The sequence below is a fragment of the Lactuca virosa genome, chromosome 5, assembly GCF_052849685.1.
Source record: "Lactuca virosa cultivar CGN04683 chromosome 5, Lactuca_virosa_CGN04683_v6, whole genome shotgun sequence".
Classification (NCBI taxonomy): domain Eukaryota; kingdom Viridiplantae; phylum Streptophyta; class Magnoliopsida; order Asterales; family Asteraceae; genus Lactuca; species Lactuca virosa.
Genome location: NC_136430.1, coordinates 452600586 through 452621709, shown reverse-complemented (window position 1 = coordinate 452621709; position 21124 = coordinate 452600586). Strand labels below are relative to the sequence as shown.

Here is a 21124-nt window from a genome sequence, read left to right as displayed (position 1 = left end):
GTTGGTAAGTTTTTAGACTTGTTGCAACACCACAACCATCCCTAGGCACATGTTAATCACTTCTCGGAAAGATATAGTTGATCAGGCTATATCACTCCCATATCTGATTATATGTCCCCAAGCCTAATTGTGTTGTCCAACAATCACAATACTTTTGTTCTGTTCTAGTATGACACTGATCATAGTATGAATGCTTGTAAGGTCTCTAGTATGACACTGATCCTAGTATGAATACTTTTGTTATGTTCTAGTATGACACTGATCCTAGTATGAATGCTTGTAAGGTCACTAGTATATCACTCCCATAACCTTAGTAAGGTCACTAGTAAGGCAAATCTGTGTTGGGAGACGGTGGTGCGATAAGGTGAAGATCCAGGTTCGAGGGTGAGGTCGAGTAATAACTTATCGAAGAAATGGGGACCAATAAATTAGATTGGATTCTATGACTTATTGATAACAGGAAAGAGTAGCGATGGAAAAGAATTATGCAGCAAGTAGTGGAAGGGCCATGAATCACCGATCGTATTCAAGAAAATACAGTTGGTTTTTAAGGGTTTTTAGAGAACCCATTTCTGCAGAGATAAAGTGGGAGACTCATTGTGAGGCGGTGGCTCATATACCGGTGGTGGAAAATAGAGAGAACAAAGAACGGTGGAAGGAATCTAAGAGGGAGTTCTTCAAAAGTATGGTTGATGGACGAGTACATAGAGAGTTTTTGGGAGTGGATTTAGGATTATAGAATTTTCCTCGTAGCACAACCATGACATGGAGGACGAAGAGGATTATGAAATTAGGGTTTAAAAGAGAAAGACAGAGGAGAAAGATGGGGCGATTAATGTTTTTGGTTAGATTTATGGAGAAACTAATATCTCGGAGTTAAATGGAATGATTTGTTTGCTGAATTTAAAATTTTCATAATTAGTTGTAATTATGTTTAATCAAAAGTTTAATGAGGATGCTGTTAGCGATTTGATCGAAGGGTGGAAAACATATGATTAAAATACAATCAAATGCCCTGATTGCTTCATTTATGAATTAAAAGTTCTCATTTAATAATTTAGAGATGATTAGTTGGTTAGTGGTTACCGGTGAAATGGTGGTGAATGATTCGTGGCAAGTCAAAAGTTTGTGGGGTCAAAGTTGATAAAACCAAATCTGCAGGGTCCAAAGAGAAATTATCCAAACATGAATCCCTATTCTCTCCTCCATAAACTACGATAAAAGCCATTCGATTCTCCACAACGTGCAGCCAAGCCGTCTCTATACCGCTCATTCAATTACGAAATCATCGACAATCGACTTCACTCTAAACCCTGGTAAGTTTGTTATCTTACTACTCCGATTTTGCGTACGCTTGTTGATTTGTATATGGATCTGTATGGGGTTCTTGACGAAAATTTATGTAATTGCGTAGTTGCCTAGTTTTTCTCATCTTCCCGTGGAATCTTTTGGTGAATTGATTTGATTCTTTAGATTAAAACACGTAGCCATTTGTCGGCTGTTGAAATTTGATAGGTTGGGTTAATTTTCTGTCTAGGGTTTTGTACGGATGCATGCAGTTGTATTGAAGAGGTTTCATCGACAAATCCCTCGTTTCAAGCATTTCAATTTAGGGATTTTAGTCAGTATACGTTTCTAGTTGCGGAAGGTGCTGTAGGATATGCATTCGGTTGCTAATTTACAGCCACCTAATTTTAAAATGTACCACCTTTTAATTAACTTTTTTAGCTATAAAATCTATAATAAATAAGTTTAGAATACACAACAATTCTTACATTTGCCAATGCCAAATTGTAGCTGCGTATGTTATTTCTTTTGAAGTTTTTCCTACAACCTTAGAATAATAACTTTTTTTTTGTTCTGCTAACTGTCTATGGCTTGTTCTTAAGTTCTTAGTGGGTGCTCATATGGATTGTGTGATTTTACTTCTTTAAATTAGGGTTTGGGTCCTTATTTCTCTGATGTTTATATATTTTTGTGAAGGTTTATGGTGTTATTTTTGGGTTTGGATATATGAGATGAGCTTACTTGATTTAACCATTTCAGTCTTTTAGAAAATGGCAGAGGATAACATCAGTGAACATGAGACAGAGGCAATGCCTGAGAACTCTGTTCCAGTTGAAATTCAAGATCCTGAGAATGAGCAGGATGATGCTGTAGAAACTCAAGATAATGAAGATAATGAGGAAGAACAAGGTGGTGCTGATGTGGAGGATGCTGACGTGGCAGGTGCTGCTGTAGTGGGCACTGTTGCAGAAGGTGCTGTGGAAAAGAAATGGCCAGGGTGGCCTGGAGAGAATGTTTTCAGGCTGTTGGTTCCTGTGCAAAAAGTTGGTGGCATCATTGGTCGCAAGGGAGAGTACATAAAGAAAACCTGTGAAGAAACAAGGGCCCGCATTAAAATTCTTGATGGGCCTCCTGGTACTACTGAAAGAACTGTAAGTTTTTTTTAAGAAAATTGTTTCATTTTGTTTCTCTCAAAATATAAATTCAACTATCATGTAGAATTTAAGGTAATGGAGTTGCATAGATGTGTTTAATATTTTAGATGCCCACATTCTTCTTGAAACAATCTCTTATAGTGTATGTGTGATATATTTCTCTGGTTCTGGAATTTGACTAGATAGAGTTGATTTGAAGTGTGATATTGGTTGTTGTTTTAATGCATCTGATATGGACCTATTAGGAACAAATAAAAGTAAAAGTAAACCAACACACAATGTCAAATACTTGAGAACCAAAAAAGGGAAGGGGTTTGTTAAAACTTAAAAGAATGTATCATAAATAAATGCAAGATGATATATAATTATCAAAGAAACTGGAATGTTAAGATAAGATGTAAAATAAAAGTTAACAACCAAGAGAAAACATGAGAAGAGAGTGAAATTACAATTTACAAACAAGAATTAAGAATATGAAGAGTGAAGAATGAGAGGTTAAATCTAAATAAGTTTATGTTATCCCAATAACTTAGATGAATGTGTGCAGGTTATTCTCTCAAATATAAGGAAACATTTCAATTCCAATTAGAAGACAACCAAAGATCCAGATTGCAGTTCAACATTGAGCATCAAAATCAAAAGTTACTCTGATTTGATTGGCTGGCAGGTAACTTTGGAACTGGATGGATTGATGTCTTGCCACTTGTTGTGCTAGTCAAACAAGTAAACAAAACCTATAAAGACTAGGATATATTATATACATAAAATCAATTAAAAACTAAACCGAAATAAAAAATGCAAAATATTGTCCACATAAGATAACAATCAAGAACATCTTAAAAGGTAATAACACACTAAAAAGTTAGTAAGGTATATCATTAATGGTTGCAGAATATGCAGCACCCAAGAATTTACAAGATAAATCAAAATTTCATTATTAGGTGTAGTTGCAAAGTGGTGGCTAGGGCTGAAAGTAACTAACTTTTTTCTTTCTCCCATCCTTTTCATTGCTTCTTTGTATTTGTAGTAATCCAATCATTATACAAATATTGTTGGAAAGTTTAATAAAGTGGTTTCTTGATTAAACAATTGGTGTGTGATTGTTTAGGTGTTGATTTCTGCAAAAGAGGAACCAGATGCTTTGATTCCACCTGCCATTGATGGTTTGTTGAAGGTTCATCAACGTGTGATGGATGCTGACAGTGATCCTGCACGTGTCCAGCCTGCCACCATCTCTACAAGGCTTCTTGTTGCAGGGACACAAGGTGGAAGCCTGATAGGGAAACAGGGTGCCACCATTAAAACCATTCAAGATTCTTCAAATTGTAAAATCCGTGTCATAGGAGGTGATTGATTGATTATATTTATAATCATTTCTTTTCTTTTCCCAAATGATAAATTTTGATGTATGTTTGGAAACATGCAGAAAACCTACCGATTTTTGCTTTACCTGATGATAGTGTTGTTGAGATACAAGGGGAGGCGACAGGTGTACACAAGGCTGTGGAGCTGGTTGCTACTCATCTGAGAAAGTTCTTAGTTGATCGCAGTGTTATTGGGATATTCGAGATGCAAGTAAGTTAGTTCCCTTGTGATTACAACGGAATCAGCCATTCCATTCCATTCCTTTAATTTTATTTTGAGTTTTGAGTTTTTGATAGATGCAAATGCCAAATCCTCGTCAAAATCAAGAGATGCCACCTCCCCAACCGTGGGGCCCAGGCCCGTCTCCTCAAGGTGGTTTCCCAATGAATGCGGGTGGTTTTGGGCCCAATCAGTTTATGCCACCTCAGCAGCACCAGTTTGACAACTTTTACCCGCCTCAACCAATGGATAAAGTACAGCCTCGTCAGCAGGGCCCACCACCTAGCTTTGGCAGGGATCCATCCATGGGACCACCTCACAGTCACACTTCAACTCCTCAACCACAGGCACAACAACAATCCATAGTCACAAAGGTATTATAATAATAATAATAATAATAATAATAATAATAAATTATAAAGTTGAAAAGAAAAACACATGTCTGAATATTGAAGATTGAATTTATATGTAGGTGTCGCATAACATGCAGATCCCACTTTCATATGCTGATGCTGTAATTGGTACATCTGGCACAAATATTAGTTATATCAGACGAGCAAGTGGTGCAACAATTGCAATTCAAGAAACACGTGGAGTTCCTGATGAAATGACTGTTGAGATTAACGGATCTGCTTCACAGGTTCAGACAGCTCAGCAATTGATTCAGGTAAATAAATAAATACTTTAAAAATTTTCCATCTGTTACTGATATTTTTTGTTTGGTGGTTGGAATTTAGAATTTTGTGGCGGAAGCTGCAACTGCTGCTCAGAATTCTGCAAGTGCTCCACCACCTGCCCAAGCATATAATCCGTACCCTGGTCATGCTCCTCCTCCGGCTTACGCTTCTCAGCCACCCCCCACTGGCCATGCACCTCCTGCTGCCGAGTATGGTGGGCCCGTGTATGGAGGGAATTATGGGTATTGAAACGTCCTTCCTTGTGTGAGATTGGTTTCTGTTATGAATGAATGGGAACATGTTGTAACAGGATGGATATTCTTGTTTAGAAATAGGTAGATTGTTTTTTTCTTTGTTTGATTTGTTAGTGCTGACAACATGAAATTTCGGGGTTCATTTGGAATGATATTTTGAAACCTTATCCAATCAAGGTGTTATTTTATTTTTTGTTGCAGGGACCTCACCTAAACAAGTTACAATATCAAGGGCAAAAAAATATATGAATTTGCCCATTTTTCATTATATTTTAGTTTTGCATATGTTTGACAATTTTTTTTCTATGTTCTGTTGTAGCATGCATGTTAAAGGGGTTGCTATAGAAATTTATTGTAACCACTTTGATTTGTCATTAGCAACGGATCAAAACTTTATTACTTTTTATTGACAAAACTGAATTATAATGGTTAAACCAGACATAATGGTGAATATATTTAGCCACAACTTAATAATTACAATAACTGTTTTTTTGCTTGAAGCGCTAAATCAGTCAGTTTTATTATTTTGGTCCTACAACGTCGGAATTTGTAATAGTTTTGTAGCATGGTTGATTTGGGTGTTGGACATTGAATTTCAAAGTGGTTACTAAGGACAGTAAACTAACTAATAACTGTATTTATTTTTCTCTTAAGGAACTCTACATTTAATTGTTCAAATATGATTATATTGATCTTAGACAACCAAAAAATCAAGATATGAATGTTTATTTTCCATTTATTTCTTTCAAACTCGAGTACCCTAATTTTCTTTCAATTTTTCTTCTCTCTTTGCTATAACTCACAAACTAGGCCTAAAGTTATAAAACCTGTCATTCTCAAATGCATGTTGAAAAGTGACATCTTTTCATCTATAAACAATTAACCAAAAGTCTCAACTGTTTGAATAAATGATATATCAGGAGGTTGTAGACTGGAACTCATGTTGGAAAAAAAAAAGTGAAATTACAGTGTCATAATTAAAAAAAAAAAAACAAATTATTATATAATAAAAACAATAAATGAGAATATGTAGCTATTTCATGACTGAAATAGCATTTAACCCTGTAAGGAACTCCCTCAGTTTATATGCTACAAACCTACAACTAGTTGTATGTCTTGACCTCTCTCATTCAACATAACTTGACCAAAACATATAACAACTAAAGACATAAAAATGGTGATTTTATAGATTTATTTGAGGTTTAAACTGTTGATCAGCTGCTAATTCATGAAGTCTGCTGATAATTTTCAAAGCTACATCACCATATGCTACTGAAACAGCAGATTCTGGACGAGATACAACCACAGGGACACCTTCATCACACCCGCTTCTGATCTCCTCCTCCAACGGTATCTACAACCATTACCCATCAGTATATCAGTATCAGTATCAATAATGACAATGACAGTGACAGTGACATACCTCGCCAACAAATCCTAGTCCCATTTCATCAGCTGTTTTGCGGGCCCCCCCTTTTCCAAAAATGTAAGATGGTTTGCTACAATGTGGACATTTGAAATAACTCATGTTCTCTATGAGCCCCAATATCTGCAAATCAACTATCCATTAAAATGTAAACTTAACTAACAAAGGGCATAAAAGCTTTGGAGATTATCATACAGGAACCGAGACTTTGGAGAACATTTTGACTCCTCTTCGAGCATCCATTAATGCAACATCTTGAGGAGTTGATACAATCAATGCTCCTGCCACAACACAACAAATGGTATCATGTTAAAAATAAAACGATTCAAATCTCCAACAACAATTCATGTACCTGATAATTGCAGCCTCTGTGACATAGAGATTTGAGCATCACCAGTGCCAGGTGGCATATCTACCACAAGAATATCTAGCTGCCCCCACTCAACTCCTCTTGTCATTTGTTCTAAAGCTTTCATCACCTTATTATCAAAAGATGCTTATTATGAAAATGTCCATTTAAATAGTTTCTTTTCTTCCAATAACAAAAAGTATATATCAAAATATTGAAAAATGTAAGATTCATAAGAGACATGTACCATAGGACCCCTCCACACGATTGGAGCATCTTTCTCTACAAGAGACCCCATTGATATACACTTCACTCCATGGTTCTCAATTGGAATCATTTTATTGCCTGACATTGATAAAAAAAACATTAGAGGTCAAAGTTTATTGTGTTCCTATAAATAAAGGCATTATAAACTTTAAGAACAAACAAAATCACCTTTACTTACTTCAGGCTTCCCATGAAGTTTCATCATTGTAGGGATCGATGGTCCATATACATCAGCATCAAGCAATCCAACACTAAGTTGGCACTTATTGGCTAGTGAAACAGCCAAGTTAACTGCAAATACAAAGTCAACACGCTACTAGTGATAATGTGTTTGTGGAATGCGAATGAAGGATTATAAGTTATGCTTTATCAATATCTATATCTTATTGGTTGATCAATCAGAGTTTGAAAAACCACAATATTTGATCTGAAATGTTAAATTGGCATATCTATCTGCCAAGGAAATGAGCAAATCCATTGATTAAGATGTTCAAATTACCTAACGATCGGAACCCTAAATCAATGATCTACGAAAGCTCAACCACAAAATTTTCCATAATTTGATAAATTACCAGCAGTAGTTGACTTGCCCACGCCACCTTTGCCAGAAGCAACGGCTATAATATCTTTAACTCCTTCAATTTTCAGGCTTCGAGCATCAGAGACATTCCTACTCTCTGCACCAACAGCATAGCCTCTGAGACCTCCGAGATTTTTCTTTATCAAGACATTTACACAAAACAGAAGCAAATTATCAATTACCTGAAGTAAAAATTAATAAATTAGACGATAAAAGGAAGCGCCTTAGAATCTTACAGTGGCAGCGTTGAAAAATCGATTCATGGGTGTTTTGAACTCGCAGAAGCATAAATGTTCGACAGATTTGAAGTCGCAGAAGCATAAAATAAATGTTCGACAGGTTTTTGTGAGAAGTGGAACTGGTATCATGGGTCGGGTTTTAGGTTACAATCCGAATCCGTTTAAGTAGTTTGGATATTTTTTTTTTGTTCCGATTCGTTTACATTAAAATATAATAGCTCAATACATATTGATTGCATATATGTTTTCAAAATGATCATATTAAGTTATTAACCCTATATTTGTTCGGTTGGTTGGAACCTCTATCATTCTATATTATTACTAGTTTATAACCCCTGGAAACTACGGTTACAAAATTAATTAAAATTTAATAGTAAAAAAACTTAAAATTATTAATCACTTATTTTAAATAAATTATTAATTAAAAGATTTTTTTAGTTATATAAAATTATAATTATTGATTTAAATAAATATATAAAATTATATCACTTTATAATTTGTATTAATTTTATTTTTTTAGTTGACAAGTGGCATGCATTAATTAGAAGACATAATAAAGTGACACATGGTAAAAGAAAATTAAAATATGCATTAATTATGAAGGCCTAATATGGTGACACATGTCAAAAGGAGAATATAAAACTATTCTTTCATTACAACAGGGAGATATTTTTTTTTGCTAAATTCTTATTTTTTATAAAATAACTTAACCAACTAATCCAACACTCATTCTAGATTCAGAAATATATGTAGGATTCAACTTGCAAAAAGAAATTTAACATATCATCATCTCAAGGAAAATCGTTTATAGTAACTATACCGGAGGCTCTAAGCGAACCAAAAATTTGGGGCTCTTTGGCCTTTTCTAATAACAATCACCAAAACAAACAAAAATAAACAAATGAACAAACAAAAGTAAATGGGAAGTATTGAACAACTACAAATGAACAAACAATAAACTGGGAATAATGAATTATGGATTAAAGGAAATACATCCTGCTTGCCTGCTTGCTTGACACAATGAGTCAAATGGAAAACTCAAAATTTTTAACAAATTCTCTAATTCTGTAATATCACTGAAACATTTAGAAATCTATCAACAAATTCTCTAATTTCAAACTGGTATATCCATATTCATATATCATATATGTATACATATTACAGAGAATCAGAGATCTCAGATTCTAAAATCAGATTTTCTTCAACAAAAATTTTAAAATATTATTATTTTCTTGATACAACAATTAGTCAATCATCTATATTGGATACAATGATGTTGTATTATACTCCTAAAGTCAGTATATTTGAAACATAAAAACTGAAAAGATAAAATATTGCTTTTCTTACTTCTTACAATCGACAATCGTGAATCGTCAAATCTTAATCTAGAATCACAGAATGGACCGAGACGGAAGAATTGATAAGTTGTTGGCAGCGTTTCAAATCTTTCAGTTAATCCGTTTTCAAGAATCGATATTGGAGGGATGGGAGGAGAAGACGTCAAGACGAGAAGGAAGAAGCACAATGAAATTGAATCATGGCAGCGTCGCTAGTCGCAACTCGTTGATTGCGGCGTCCGTTTGTACTGCCTAACAAACTAACAATCTTTACTAGAAAGTGGGGCCTAAGTCCTTGCTTATGTTGTCATAAGGTAAGGTCGGGCCTGAACTATACATTACACAACAATAATAAGAGTCTATTCCTCTTTCCAAGGCGTGTAGGCAATGACACCAATGTAGGATCTAAACATTAAAAAACAACTTAAGAGGTGCATTTTTTATATGACGGATCTTCTGAAATGTCCCATAATCAGAATTTCAACAAATTAGTAGACCCCAAATCAAGAAACTTCTAACAATAATTCTAATTAGACAAATCTTTGTTAATTCACTCTCTTTCACATGCTAAAAGCACAACCAAACGCACATTAGCAAAAAAAGAAACACGATCATATGCAAAATATGGCCACAAACACATAAAACTAGTGCTTTAATATTCTTTTGGGCAATTTGCCAAAAACTTTGTAACGTCACAAAACAATATATTTTTTTTTCAAATTTTAAAGGAAATAAAACCATTTTTATAAACACCAACATCATCAGAATATATGTTTCTCAACATAAATTCCAAAATCAGAGTAGCACATCCAAATATTTCTCAAAATCATAAAGACTGTTGGAGAGTGTGTACAATTACGTCTTTGTTTTTCCCCGGTTCTTGGAATACACAATGCATGCACGTAATGGTCTTCAACAAGGTTTGTCCGCCCTTTTGGCCTACAACATCAAGTTGGTTCGTCCGAGTATCTTGGCCTTCAACACACAGCTTGTCCGCCCACAACTCACCCATAATATATCGATATATATATATATATATATATATATATATATATATATATATATATATATATATATATATATATATATATAGGGCTATGTTATTTTGTTTTTTACATTTATTGTGTGCTAGAATGCACCAATAAAAATTTTATAAATTAAATAATTATTTAATTAAATAAATATAGATATTAAATGATTTCCATAATTATATGTATATTAAATGATATCCATAATTATAATTCTCTTTTTATGGAAACTAATTAAATCCGTTATTAAGGTTAACAATAACATTCTTTCAGAATAAATTCGTATCTAAGTTTTTATATATGAGTTCGTATTTTGTTTCAGAACTCACTCACTTAAAATACAATAAAGTTGAATGGACTATGAAGAACGAGAGTGTATTCTACTAGAATACATTCTCATTCTGCTGGAATACACTCTCATTCTTCTAGATATGAATTCATTCTTAAAGAATATTATTGTTGACATTAATGACGAATTTAATTATATTTCCATAAAAATGAATTATAAGTATGGATAGAATTTAATATACATATAATTAATACTAAATTCTTATTGGTGCATTCTAGCACACAATAGATGTGAGAAACATTTGAACCTATATATATATATATATATATATATATATATATATATATATATATATATATATATATATATGGAAAAGTTCAATAGAGAACCATAATTATTGGTTCTTCAAGGAACCAAATCTTTTTTTCAATTTCTAGAGCTTATTCTTTATCGAAAAAAAAATCTAAAAATATCTAAATTCATATATTAACATTGTGAATGTGAAAAATATTTTTCGGATTCACCGTGTGAATCCGGATTCACATGGTGAATTTTCAAAGACTCACATTGTGAATTTGACGTAAAAAAAAAATCCGAATTTGATATCATTGGAAAAAGGATAAAAAGTTATGAATTTTTGTATTTTTAGTTTTTTTTTTATAAAAAATAAGTTCTAAAAGTTGAAAAAAATATTGGTTCCTTGGTTAATTATGGTTCTCTATTGAACCTCACCATATATATATATATATATATATATATATATATATATATATATATATATATATATATATAGAGAGAGAGAGAGAGAGAGAGAGAGAGAGATGTAAGTTCAATTGAGAAAATAAAAAAGGTTGAGAATGGGGGAATCATTCTCAGTCACTCATTTATTTTTGCCGCAAAAACTTCCGTCGTACCAGCGGAAATGGAAAATGAATACACATGTGTTTTCCAACAAAACATGTTTCCTTAAACTATGCTAATCATTACCTTACTATATACAAAAACATAGTTTTTTTCGTTTTTTTAATTTTTAAAAAACTATCTTTATCGAAAAATGATTTTAAATATACCAAAGTTCATGATTTTTTATTCTCCACAAATAGACATCCATATTGATATAGTTTTAAGATAAAATAAAAATTTTATTTCTTTTATATTTTTAGCTAACGTTATTCATAAGTGAATAAAAATTTATCAGATTTTTAGTACAACACATTCGTTATTCACTTATGAATAAAAAAATTGATTAGTTTTTTTTTACAGATTAAGTATCATTCATATATAAATATAACATATAATAAACTCTTTACAACTTACATCAACTTTCGTCACATTTTATATTCACATATGAATAAAACGTGTATTGACTTTCCTCACAAGTTATATTTATATACGAATAACACATTTATCATAATTTTGTTATAGTTCATTTGTTAATCCTATATGCATAAGTAGTTCAAATTTTCAACACTTCATCTTTTTTAACATACTACTTATTTATATATGAATAACAAATGAACTGTAACAAAAATCTTAGAAATGTTTTAATAATATATGAATATAACATATCACGACAATTAATACACGTTTTATTCATATATAAATATAACATGTAACAAAAGATGATATAAAAAAAATATTTTAGGTAAGAAAACTTTATAACGTGTTATATCCATATATAAACGATACTTAAACTGTAAAAAAGTTACGCATGCGTTTTATTCATAAGTGAATAACGAATGTACTGTAATAAAAATCTGATGCATTTTTATTCACTTATGAATAACGATAGCCGAAACTCTAAAAAAATATTTTTTTTTTATTTTATCTTAAAACTATATCAATATGGATGTCTATTTATAGAGAATAAAAAATTATGAACTTTTATATATTTAAAATAAATTTTCGATAAAAATAGCAGTCTAAAAATAAAAAAAAACAAAAAAAATATGTTTTTGTGTATATTAAGGTAATTATTAGCATATTTTAAGGAAACATGTTTGGTTGGAAAACACATGTGTATCCGTTACCTATTCCGTCGGTACGCCTAAGTGTTTTGCGGCAAAATAAATGAGTGGCTGAGAATGATTCCCCCATTCTCAACCTTTTTTTTTCTTTCTCAATTGAACCCTCATCTCTCTCTCTCTCTCTCTGTATATATATATATATATATATATATATATATATATATATATATATATATAATAGACAACTACCAAACAAGCAACCATATGTAATTATTAAACAAATCTACCTGCCTATCAATTCACTACAACATATCAACATCCTATCATACAGAGGATCTATACTGTAGTAAAAAGTATAATGAGGAAACTCACCTGAATTAAATCTGAATCTTAACAACACTAATGACAGGAGCTAGATGAGCTTTTCCCTCTCCGAACACCTACATCCCAAATCAATAACACTATATAGGTTATTTCCTGATAATACATATCTTGTATTTTATTTATACTTTTATCCAAGTGTTACGCTATGTGTGTTTCCAAACATAATCTTAGGTTTACACACCAAACACACACAAACCCTAAACTGGGGCTTACTTCTTGCTTTAAACACTCACATCCAACCAAACTTATAACACATGATATGGGTAATGTTTTAATACCAAAAATGAGTTCAAAATCAGATTTCATGGACCAAAAACATTTAAAAGTAGAGCTCTTCGACTCATGATTTTTAGGAGAAAATCAAGATACAAATATGTTTTCTTGGTCCTAGACTTCAATACAAGACCAAGCAAAGTTAAGGGAGCCAAGAACTGACCTGTAACATCCTAAACTTGAGGTACATTTTTTATTTATCAAATTTGACTTTTAGAAGTTGCTACAGCCAGGGGTGAGCAAACCCAAACCATGAAACCGCGAAACCGACTAAAACCGATGAAACCGAAACCGAAGCAAAACCGACGGTTAGGGTTTGAATTTTTTAAAAACCGAAAAATCGGGTTTGGTTTCGGTTTTTACCCAGAAACCGACCCATCCAACCTAAGAAACCGACCTATACTTAAAATCGACAAACCGCCCCAAGAAACCGACTCATCCAACCCGAGAAGCCGACCCATACTTGATTGTTTTTTGGTTGTAATAGACTATTTCAGACTTTGGTTGTAACTTGAATAGACTATTTGTTGTAAGACTCATGCTTTTTGAAGTATTTAACTTAAATTTGGTGTTTTTTGAAGTATTTAACTTGTTGCTTCATTTATGGAAAATGGGTTAAACCTCAAAACCCATGGGTTTAAACCCAGAACCCGTGAATGTAGGGATTGAACCCAAGAAACCGAAAAACTGCCCAAGCCGACCATTTATGGGTTGGGTTGGGTTTGGGTCCAAAACCGACCCAAACCGACCCATGCACAACCCTAGCCACAACATGGTGAAGGATCGCCACGACGCGACGAGTCATTTTTTGAGTCGCTCATTGATTTGACCCGCTACAGCGTGGCAGGTATAGGCCACGGTGTGGCTGCCGCTGATGGTTAAACCTTATTTTCTAGGTTTTGCACCCTATTTAAAGGAATGAGGAGACTAGGGCACCCTCAACCTCCATCAACCTCTAAATATCTAAAGAAACCCTAATCTCCTTCCTCCATTGTTGAAGCCTTTTTTGTGTTCTTGGAAGTCCTTGAAGGAAGAAGGATGAAGAAGTGATCGATTCAACAAACAAATCTTCATTCTTTGTTTTAGCACTCTTCTGGACCTTTGCAAGTGTACAAGATTCGATTTTTATCATGATAAGTTCCTAGATCTTGAGTTTTGTCCCTAAATCTTCATATTCTAGTTAATTGGAGTTAGGGGTGCAAACGAGCTGAGCCGGGCCCGAGCTTAATCAGGCTCGGCTCGGGCTCGTTTAAGGTATACTAGGCTCGAGCTCAAGATCGGATCGATTCATGCTTTCTTATACTGAGCTCGGCTCGAGCTCGTAATGAATTATACAAGCTCGGATCGGGCTCGATCTCAGATCATTTTTTGTATGAAGTGCCTAAATAAGCTTAAGCTTGGCTCGAGCTCAGGCTCGTTAAGAAACTCGTTTACTAATACCCTAAATCCTAATTCCCCAAATATGTTTTTATTTTAATATAAAAAAAATAATAAATTATATTATATAAAGGCTCGTTTAGGCTTGCGAGCCTAATCGAGCCTTGTGATATAGGATCGAGCTCGATCTCCTTTAATAAACGAGCTTAATATTAAGCTCGAGATCAACTCGGACTCGTTTAAAACTGATTTTGAGTCAAGATTTTAACGATACGATCCTGAGTAGCTCACGAGTAGCTTGGCTTGTTTACACCCCGACACCCCTAGTTAGAGTGGTGAGATCTCATAAATTTTGCAACTTTATGAATCTTTGGATCATTTTGCATGATTATGGATTTGGATATGAGGTGTAGTTGAGTTTTGAGCCATGCATGTGAATTTTATCAAAAACCCTTATTGACTCTTTAGGGCTTTAAGACATGCATTGGACATGCATGTCCACAAAGCACCGACTTTTATGATGGTTTTGGTATTAGAAACCCTTTTGGAGTAAATAAGCAAAGGACTTTGTGGAATAAGTGCTTAATGAGTGAATCCATGTAACAGCTCAGAAATCACAACCAATTTAAACTTTTCAAATCAACCCATTTACTAATAAAAGTGTTTACAAGACCATTGTTTTCAAATCGTTGTTCAAAACAGATTTTCCCAAGATCAACATCATAAAAACAGGATGTTTACGGTCACGCCTTCGCCTTCCCACAATCCTCAGAAGTACCTGAAACCATAACCAAAAACTGTAAGCCAACACTTAGTGAGTTCCCCCAAAGTACCACCACACAAAATACATATCATAAACGAACAAGCATGCTGGGTCCAATTAGTCATTGGACTGGAATACCCACGGGTCCACAACCATCGGACTGAATTACCCCCTCTTGGCCCAATCAGTCATCGAACTGGAATGCCAATATACAACAGGTCCACTCAGTCATCGGACTGCAATACCAATATACAACGGGCCCACTCAATCATCGGACTGGAATACCCTCGGGTCCACTCATCCATCGGGATGGAATACTCATGGTCTGTTGATTCACGTACAAAGTAGTAAAGTCTCAACCAACACAATATGTCGACATATACATAACATATATACATATAATCACTCAAACAGACAAACATGCAGATCTACAGATCACTACTACATAGCAACATCCTATAAACTAGGATACAGATCTAACCGATCACTACAGCATAGAAACATACGGTAAACCAGGATATCAATCCAATGGGTCGGCCTTGGTGCCTTCGACCCGAAAGTACAGTGAGGAAAACTCACCTCATAGTCTGACGAAAAGCTGAACGAGAAACTGCTCCAAATACCGACTCTACAGGTCACATATTCAACAGATAGAGACCAAGGCTCAACTATAGCTCACAATACCCAAAATACCCTTAAGTCAAACTTGGTCAACCTTTGTCAAAGTCAAAGTTAAAGTCAACGGGTCAAGAAAATTCAACCCAGACCGAGTACGCCCCGCGTACTCGCGATCCAGATCGGGCTCCCTTAGGCGTACGACAAGCTACGCCCAATGTATGCAATGGCTTAAAAACTTCATTTTGAGGGCTTAATTCCTTAAGTCACTACGTCTAATTTCAGTCTTAGAACCAAATGGCATCCCAAACCATAAAGTTGTTGGGTTATGAGCATTCTAACACTCCTAAGTGTACATGCAACCCTAAATACCTTGGATCTATGTTTTCTCTATTATACATACAATTATGAACATCCAAGGTATTATCCTAATCTAGCATACAAAATAATAAATATAACAAGATAGAATACATACATCTTTGATGTAGAATGTCTTCATGAAGCTTGAGTGCCTAGTGCCCCAAGTGTGACACCTCAAATGGTTCACACAACACCAAATACACTTGGAATAACTTGAGAGAAACTTGAACACTCCTTGAAATCGTCTAGCCCTCACACTCACACATTAGTGCCCGATTTCTTGAGCCATGGGATTCTTTTATATGGTGGCTATTAGGGTTACACCATGTAACTCATAAATTTACCCATTCCTTATGCTTCATGGATTTTAACCTCCATGGAGTATCCATGGGTCACCCCATGGACTTAGTCCAACATAAGGAATCTTGGATCACAAGCCCACATATATAAGAATGAATGATTTACACAATCAACACATATATTTAATTAGTCTCCTTTTGATCACTTAATTAATTCCAAATTAATTCTTGATCAATACTAATTAAATAACCTTATTAATATATATTAGAACTTATAATATATTAACCAACCTTAAGTGTTATTTCTCTCATTATAGTCTATCCAAATGCATGATGCCATGCAACCCAAATGGACCATGCCGGGTCGGGTCAAGTCTTACCAATTATAGTTATGGACTTAGACATTAATCCAACAGTCTCCCACTTGGATAAGTCTAAAACTATTATTGCGTATGACTTCAGGAACCGATCAGCAATCGTAGCTCTCAAAAGCTTCTGTCGAACTCTGACCTTGTCGATGAACTCTGACCTTTGTCAATGACTTGTCCATTAGATAAGGGATCATATATTCCTCCATTCTAGATATCATATGGACTGAGACATGGATTATCAATCATTCTCTCTGTCCATTTGTTGTTTCCCGATTTCCGATTCATGATGACTGACTGATTGAACAAATCAAATCAGTCCTGGCTTGGCCAAGCACTCACATGTATCATCTTTAAATCATCGAGGGGCCCACAGATATCGCTTTTATCCCGAAGGTAAAAGGAATGGATAAACTTCGACTCATATGGCTTGTTCTATTACTTGTTGAATCATACACAAAGGCACGTTTTATAACATCGAGTTACCAATGCGTTTTCGTGCAATCAATGTATAACCAACTCATAGTAACAACTCATATCTCTAGGTTTGAAGAATATAAGATATTCTCGTCTCATGATCACTCGTGATAAAATCCATGAAGTGATTCAAATGAGCGCGGGTTGAATCCAATACTCAGAACTTATGAGCGCTCATGAGTGTTGTAGCACCACTTTTGTCCACCAACTTGGACCTCTACAAACCAACCCATGACAGTCTTGATTCATATCTACTTCCAACATATGACCGACTGTGGATGGTTTGAATAACTTAATCATTCAGGAAGAGCGACTTAGTTATTCTGGAAGTCAAAACATGCAAAGTGAAACACAAGAATAAATGAATCAAATATGGTATCAAACCCTATGAATATAAATAAACACCTTTATTTATCACCATACTGATTACTCATTATTCATTGTTTCGGTTTTATCAACTTTATACTTGAATTTAAAACAATAGTTGTCCCATGCTCCAAGCATGTACACTATGTTTTCTAACCACTAGTCATGCCATACACCAAGTATGCATACTATGTTTGTCTATGATCTTTACTTTGTAAAATAGATCAATTGAACATCACTCCAATGATCCTCTTTTCACAGTCCCAAATCCTTACTGCAAATGCAAGAATTCCAAATTCATGCCATTTACTGAAATCTGTTAGATTCTAAACTTATATGCATTGATCCTCTTAATGATTATGCACGAAGTCAGAAAGACTTGACAACAATCATTACAGAGCATTCCAAAGGAGACCAGCTCCTTGGAAACATCCTTCTTTCATTAAGTTTCCTAATCTTACACAGATTGAATAATTTCTAACTTTGAAACATTTCCATATTCCATTTTGACTATCACTTCTGAACAAGAGTTGCCTCCTTACAAATTATGTCAATATGGTCCTTCCAGAATTAACATTATACTTCCAACTGTCCTTGAGCAACCAATCTTTGGTAAACCTTAGATTGTCCTCGACAATTGCTTAATCATTTTAGTCATATCCAATTCTAGACCTTTTCCCTTCATAATGCCCCAGGCATTTGGAAACTTTTAGAAAGGATGAATATAGCACATGTAATCGATCCTATATCCGAAGCATATGGGACACGATTCATGATGTCTCACATAAAGACTAAACCAGTCTTTTGCTATAATATTTCCATTTCAATTTGCCAAGTTCTCAAAATTCAGATTATGAAAAGGGATGCCGTAATCATAATCGAATTTTAGAACGCAAATAATGGACCCATATATAGAATTTCCTTATGTTGAGCCATTCCAACATGAAATTCATATATATATCCTTGATTAAATACGATTAAAATCTCAATCTAAGCTTTTAGAATTGAAATGAAGTATAATTTCCTCTCCCTTAATTATAGCAAAACAACTTTTTCAACCCCTGCAACCTCACGAATTGAAACTTTTGTTTTCTATAATTAACATTGCTAACTTGCAACCTTTGTCATAATTATCATGCTCCCACTAACATGATGATTATTAGCATAACACTTATGCTCCCACTAGCTTTGACATGTACTCAGAACTCAGCTGACTTTCTTACCAAAGTTCAGATTTCTGATACTAGATTGTTTTGATAAAACTTTATCAAAATCATACACCTCTCTTAGATAGCTCACATGTGTGTCTAAACAATTTTAGAACTATGAAAAGGGATGTCATCATCATAGTCTCAATTGTTTAGACCTTTGCCACTTCTCACAAGTCCATGTTAGTGTGCCGGTAAACCACACATGCTCCACTAACGACTTTGAGAATGCAAATATCACAATTGCTATCTAGCTAAAATCTACTTAGTGAAAGTGTTTCCTCACCATCATTTTCATGAATCGGAGAGAAACCTTATGACACTTAGATTTAATAGTGTATGTGTTCTTATCCATGTGAATTTGTCAAAACCATAATCACAAGACAAGGTTAGTGGCAAATCCATACTCATATTGATTAAACTTGTGCAATCTTAAATTCTTGCCATTTGGCAGCTCAGGTGCCTGCCATTGCTTCCAAGTAGTTGTGCAACCAATTGAGAACTCTCAGAACTCCTATGCAAAGCCAACTTGAATAGGCACAAAAATTTTAACACGATAGGTTATAAACCTCAAGTCGTGTGCTAGTGAAGGACTTTAGGTTTTATTCTTGATTAAGTCTTGAAACTTTCAAGAGCTTTAAGACTCCCACTATCCTCTTGACATATAAGACTCCCTTGTCAAATATTCAAGAGATAGTGCGGATTCTTTATCAAGACTAACACTTTACACAATTGGCCTAAGTTGGTCTCTGTTTTATCCAAAACATCACAACTTAACAATTTCAAATGTACAAGAGTAGATAACCTTTTACTCTTACATTTGACTAGTGTTAACAAACCCTCTTTAAGATATGTCACTCAAGTTACAATCTTGGAGTATGACTCTAAGAATTGTTTTGGAACGAAGTATGATTCATCTTTTTGATTTAACCATTTCAACAATTCATGACTCCTCTTCTTAGTCATAAGAATGCACTAAGATGACTTTAGAGGACCAATTGTGATATGGTATCTTAATCATTAAGATGATCATAAACATGATACTAAAGTACTCTCCCATCTTTTCAGATTTGAGAAACTTTTATCTTTCTGCCATACTTTGATTCTTCTTATTCGTTCTGTCTCACATTGAAACTTCTCCAATGCTGCAGACTTATACTTAAACTTATAAGTATAACCATATTTACTGAACTTAAGTAAATCATGACGAATAGTCTTCTTGATCTTTTGTGGTGGACTTGACCAGTGCACAAGAATGTGTACTCGATCCCTTAGTCCTTTCCTTATTCACATAAGGAATTAGTCTTAATTTTTCAAGCTGAAAGTTCTCATTCATCATACTGTACAACTTGCGTGATTCCAAGTTTCGGTCCAATTGAACCTTGGGTGATGAGAATCTTTCCTTATTTGGTAATATTAGACACTACCACAACCGAAAGAATCAAATCTATTTTTCCAATATTGCTATCAATGGAATCTTATAAGCAACAACTTTTCACAAATGCCATTGTAAGGATACTTAAAATAAATAAAATCAAAACCTTTTTCTTTTATTTTAAAACTTTGCGGAAAAACTTATCCTTACAATCCATATGAAAACCTTGTTGTTATCTATTCCTAAGCAATATAAATATCATAACTCTTAAGTAATAGCCCAAAATTCTGATCACCGAACCATGCGATTGAAATCCATCTTCGCGATCAGAATCAGCATGTACTTAATAGAGTTAGACAATGGACTTTACCTGAAGTAGAGCCAAACTTATTGACTTTAACATCCTTAGGTATATTTGGCACCTTCGTAACCAATGCCCCTTCCTTTGGCAATAGTTACCTATGGACCCTTGATAATGGGACTATCTCAGACTTTGCCTCTCTCTTTACCATTGGGTCAACCGAGTTGACTATGGCCGATCCCTTTCCATTGGGAAGAGAGAGCTTTACTGGATATCCAATGTCATCATTGTCAATGTCCATAACGTTTTAGGAAGTTGATCTTAGCAAATAGATAAGATCATTAAGGGTCTTGTCTTAGTCTGTTTCATAGGATTCCCAAAAGAACTCACTATGTGACTTAGAAAGTAGTTGAGCCACCAACTTTCTCAAGACTTTGACACCCAACTCTCCCGGCTTGTCAATATGTGACTACATCTCCAAGATGTGATCACACCTAGACCTTGCCTTGCCAATAGGGCT

General features: G+C 34.3%; 2 protein-coding genes across 4 annotated transcripts; one reads left to right on the top strand and one right to left on the bottom strand.

Annotated features, from left to right (window-relative positions):
- Positions 1–1172: 1172 nt before the first annotated feature.
- On the top strand, positions 1173–5144 carry LOC145114454 (flowering locus K homology domain-like). 3 transcript variants are annotated; one of them, XM_079050462.1, is made up of 7 exons: positions 1173–1316; positions 2047–2438; positions 3550–3787; positions 3868–4016; positions 4103–4399; positions 4516–4692; positions 4763–5144. In XM_079050462.1, exons 2-7 carry the CDS (start codon positions 2058–2060, stop codon positions 4949–4951), a joined length of 1431 nt encoding a protein of 476 aa, XP_078906588.1. In that variant the 5' UTR covers positions 1173–1316; positions 2047–2057; the 3' UTR covers positions 4952–5144. The 3 variants fall into 3 exon arrangements, with proteins under 3 accessions (XP_078906588.1, XP_078906586.1, XP_078906587.1); XM_079050460.1 differs by having other exon boundaries at positions 4498–4692; XM_079050461.1 differs by having other exon boundaries at positions 1187–1316; positions 2055–2438; positions 4498–4692.
- A 789-nt stretch (positions 5145–5933) lies between these two features.
- On the bottom strand, positions 5934–7904 carry INDH (INDH1(iron-sulfur protein required for NADH dehydrogenase)). Its single transcript, XM_079052312.1, has 8 exons — positions 7815–7904; positions 7571–7715; positions 7167–7289; positions 6979–7076; positions 6735–6861; positions 6578–6663; positions 6380–6505; positions 5934–6310 (listed from the first exon to the last, which is right to left on the bottom strand). The coding sequence occupies exons 1-8, from the start codon at positions 7839–7841 to the stop codon at positions 6140–6142; spliced, it is 903 nt and encodes a 300-aa protein (XP_078908438.1). The 5' UTR covers positions 7842–7904; the 3' UTR covers positions 5934–6139.
- Positions 7905–21124: the final 13220 nt, after the last annotated feature.

What these genes read in the sequence shown, in the direction of transcription:
- INDH (XM_079052312.1), bottom strand. Translation starts at nt 7,841, where the DNA reads ATGAATCGATTTTTCAACGCTGCCACT. An exon ending in TCGTGTGGAGGGGTCCTATG is followed by an intron (nt 6,862 to 6,978) that starts GTACATGTCTCT and finishes TTTGATAATAAG; the next exon opens with GTGATGAAAGCTTTAGAACA. An exon ending in TCTCCAAAGTCTCGGTTCCT is followed by an intron (nt 6,506 to 6,577) that starts GTATGATAATCT and finishes GTTGATTTGCAG; the next exon opens with ATATTGGGGCTCATAGAGAA.
- LOC145114454 (XM_079050460.1), top strand. Translation starts at nt 2,058, where the DNA reads ATGGCAGAGGATAACATCAGTGAACATGAGACAGAGGCAATGCCTGAG. An exon ending in TAAAATCCGTGTCATAGGAG is followed by an intron (nt 3,788 to 3,867) that starts GTGATTGATTGA and finishes GGAAACATGCAG; the next exon opens with AAAACCTACCGATTTTTGCT. An exon ending in CAGCTCAGCAATTGATTCAG is followed by an intron (nt 4,693 to 4,762) that starts GTAAATAAATAA and finishes GTTGGAATTTAG; the next exon opens with AATTTTGTGGCGGAAGCTGC.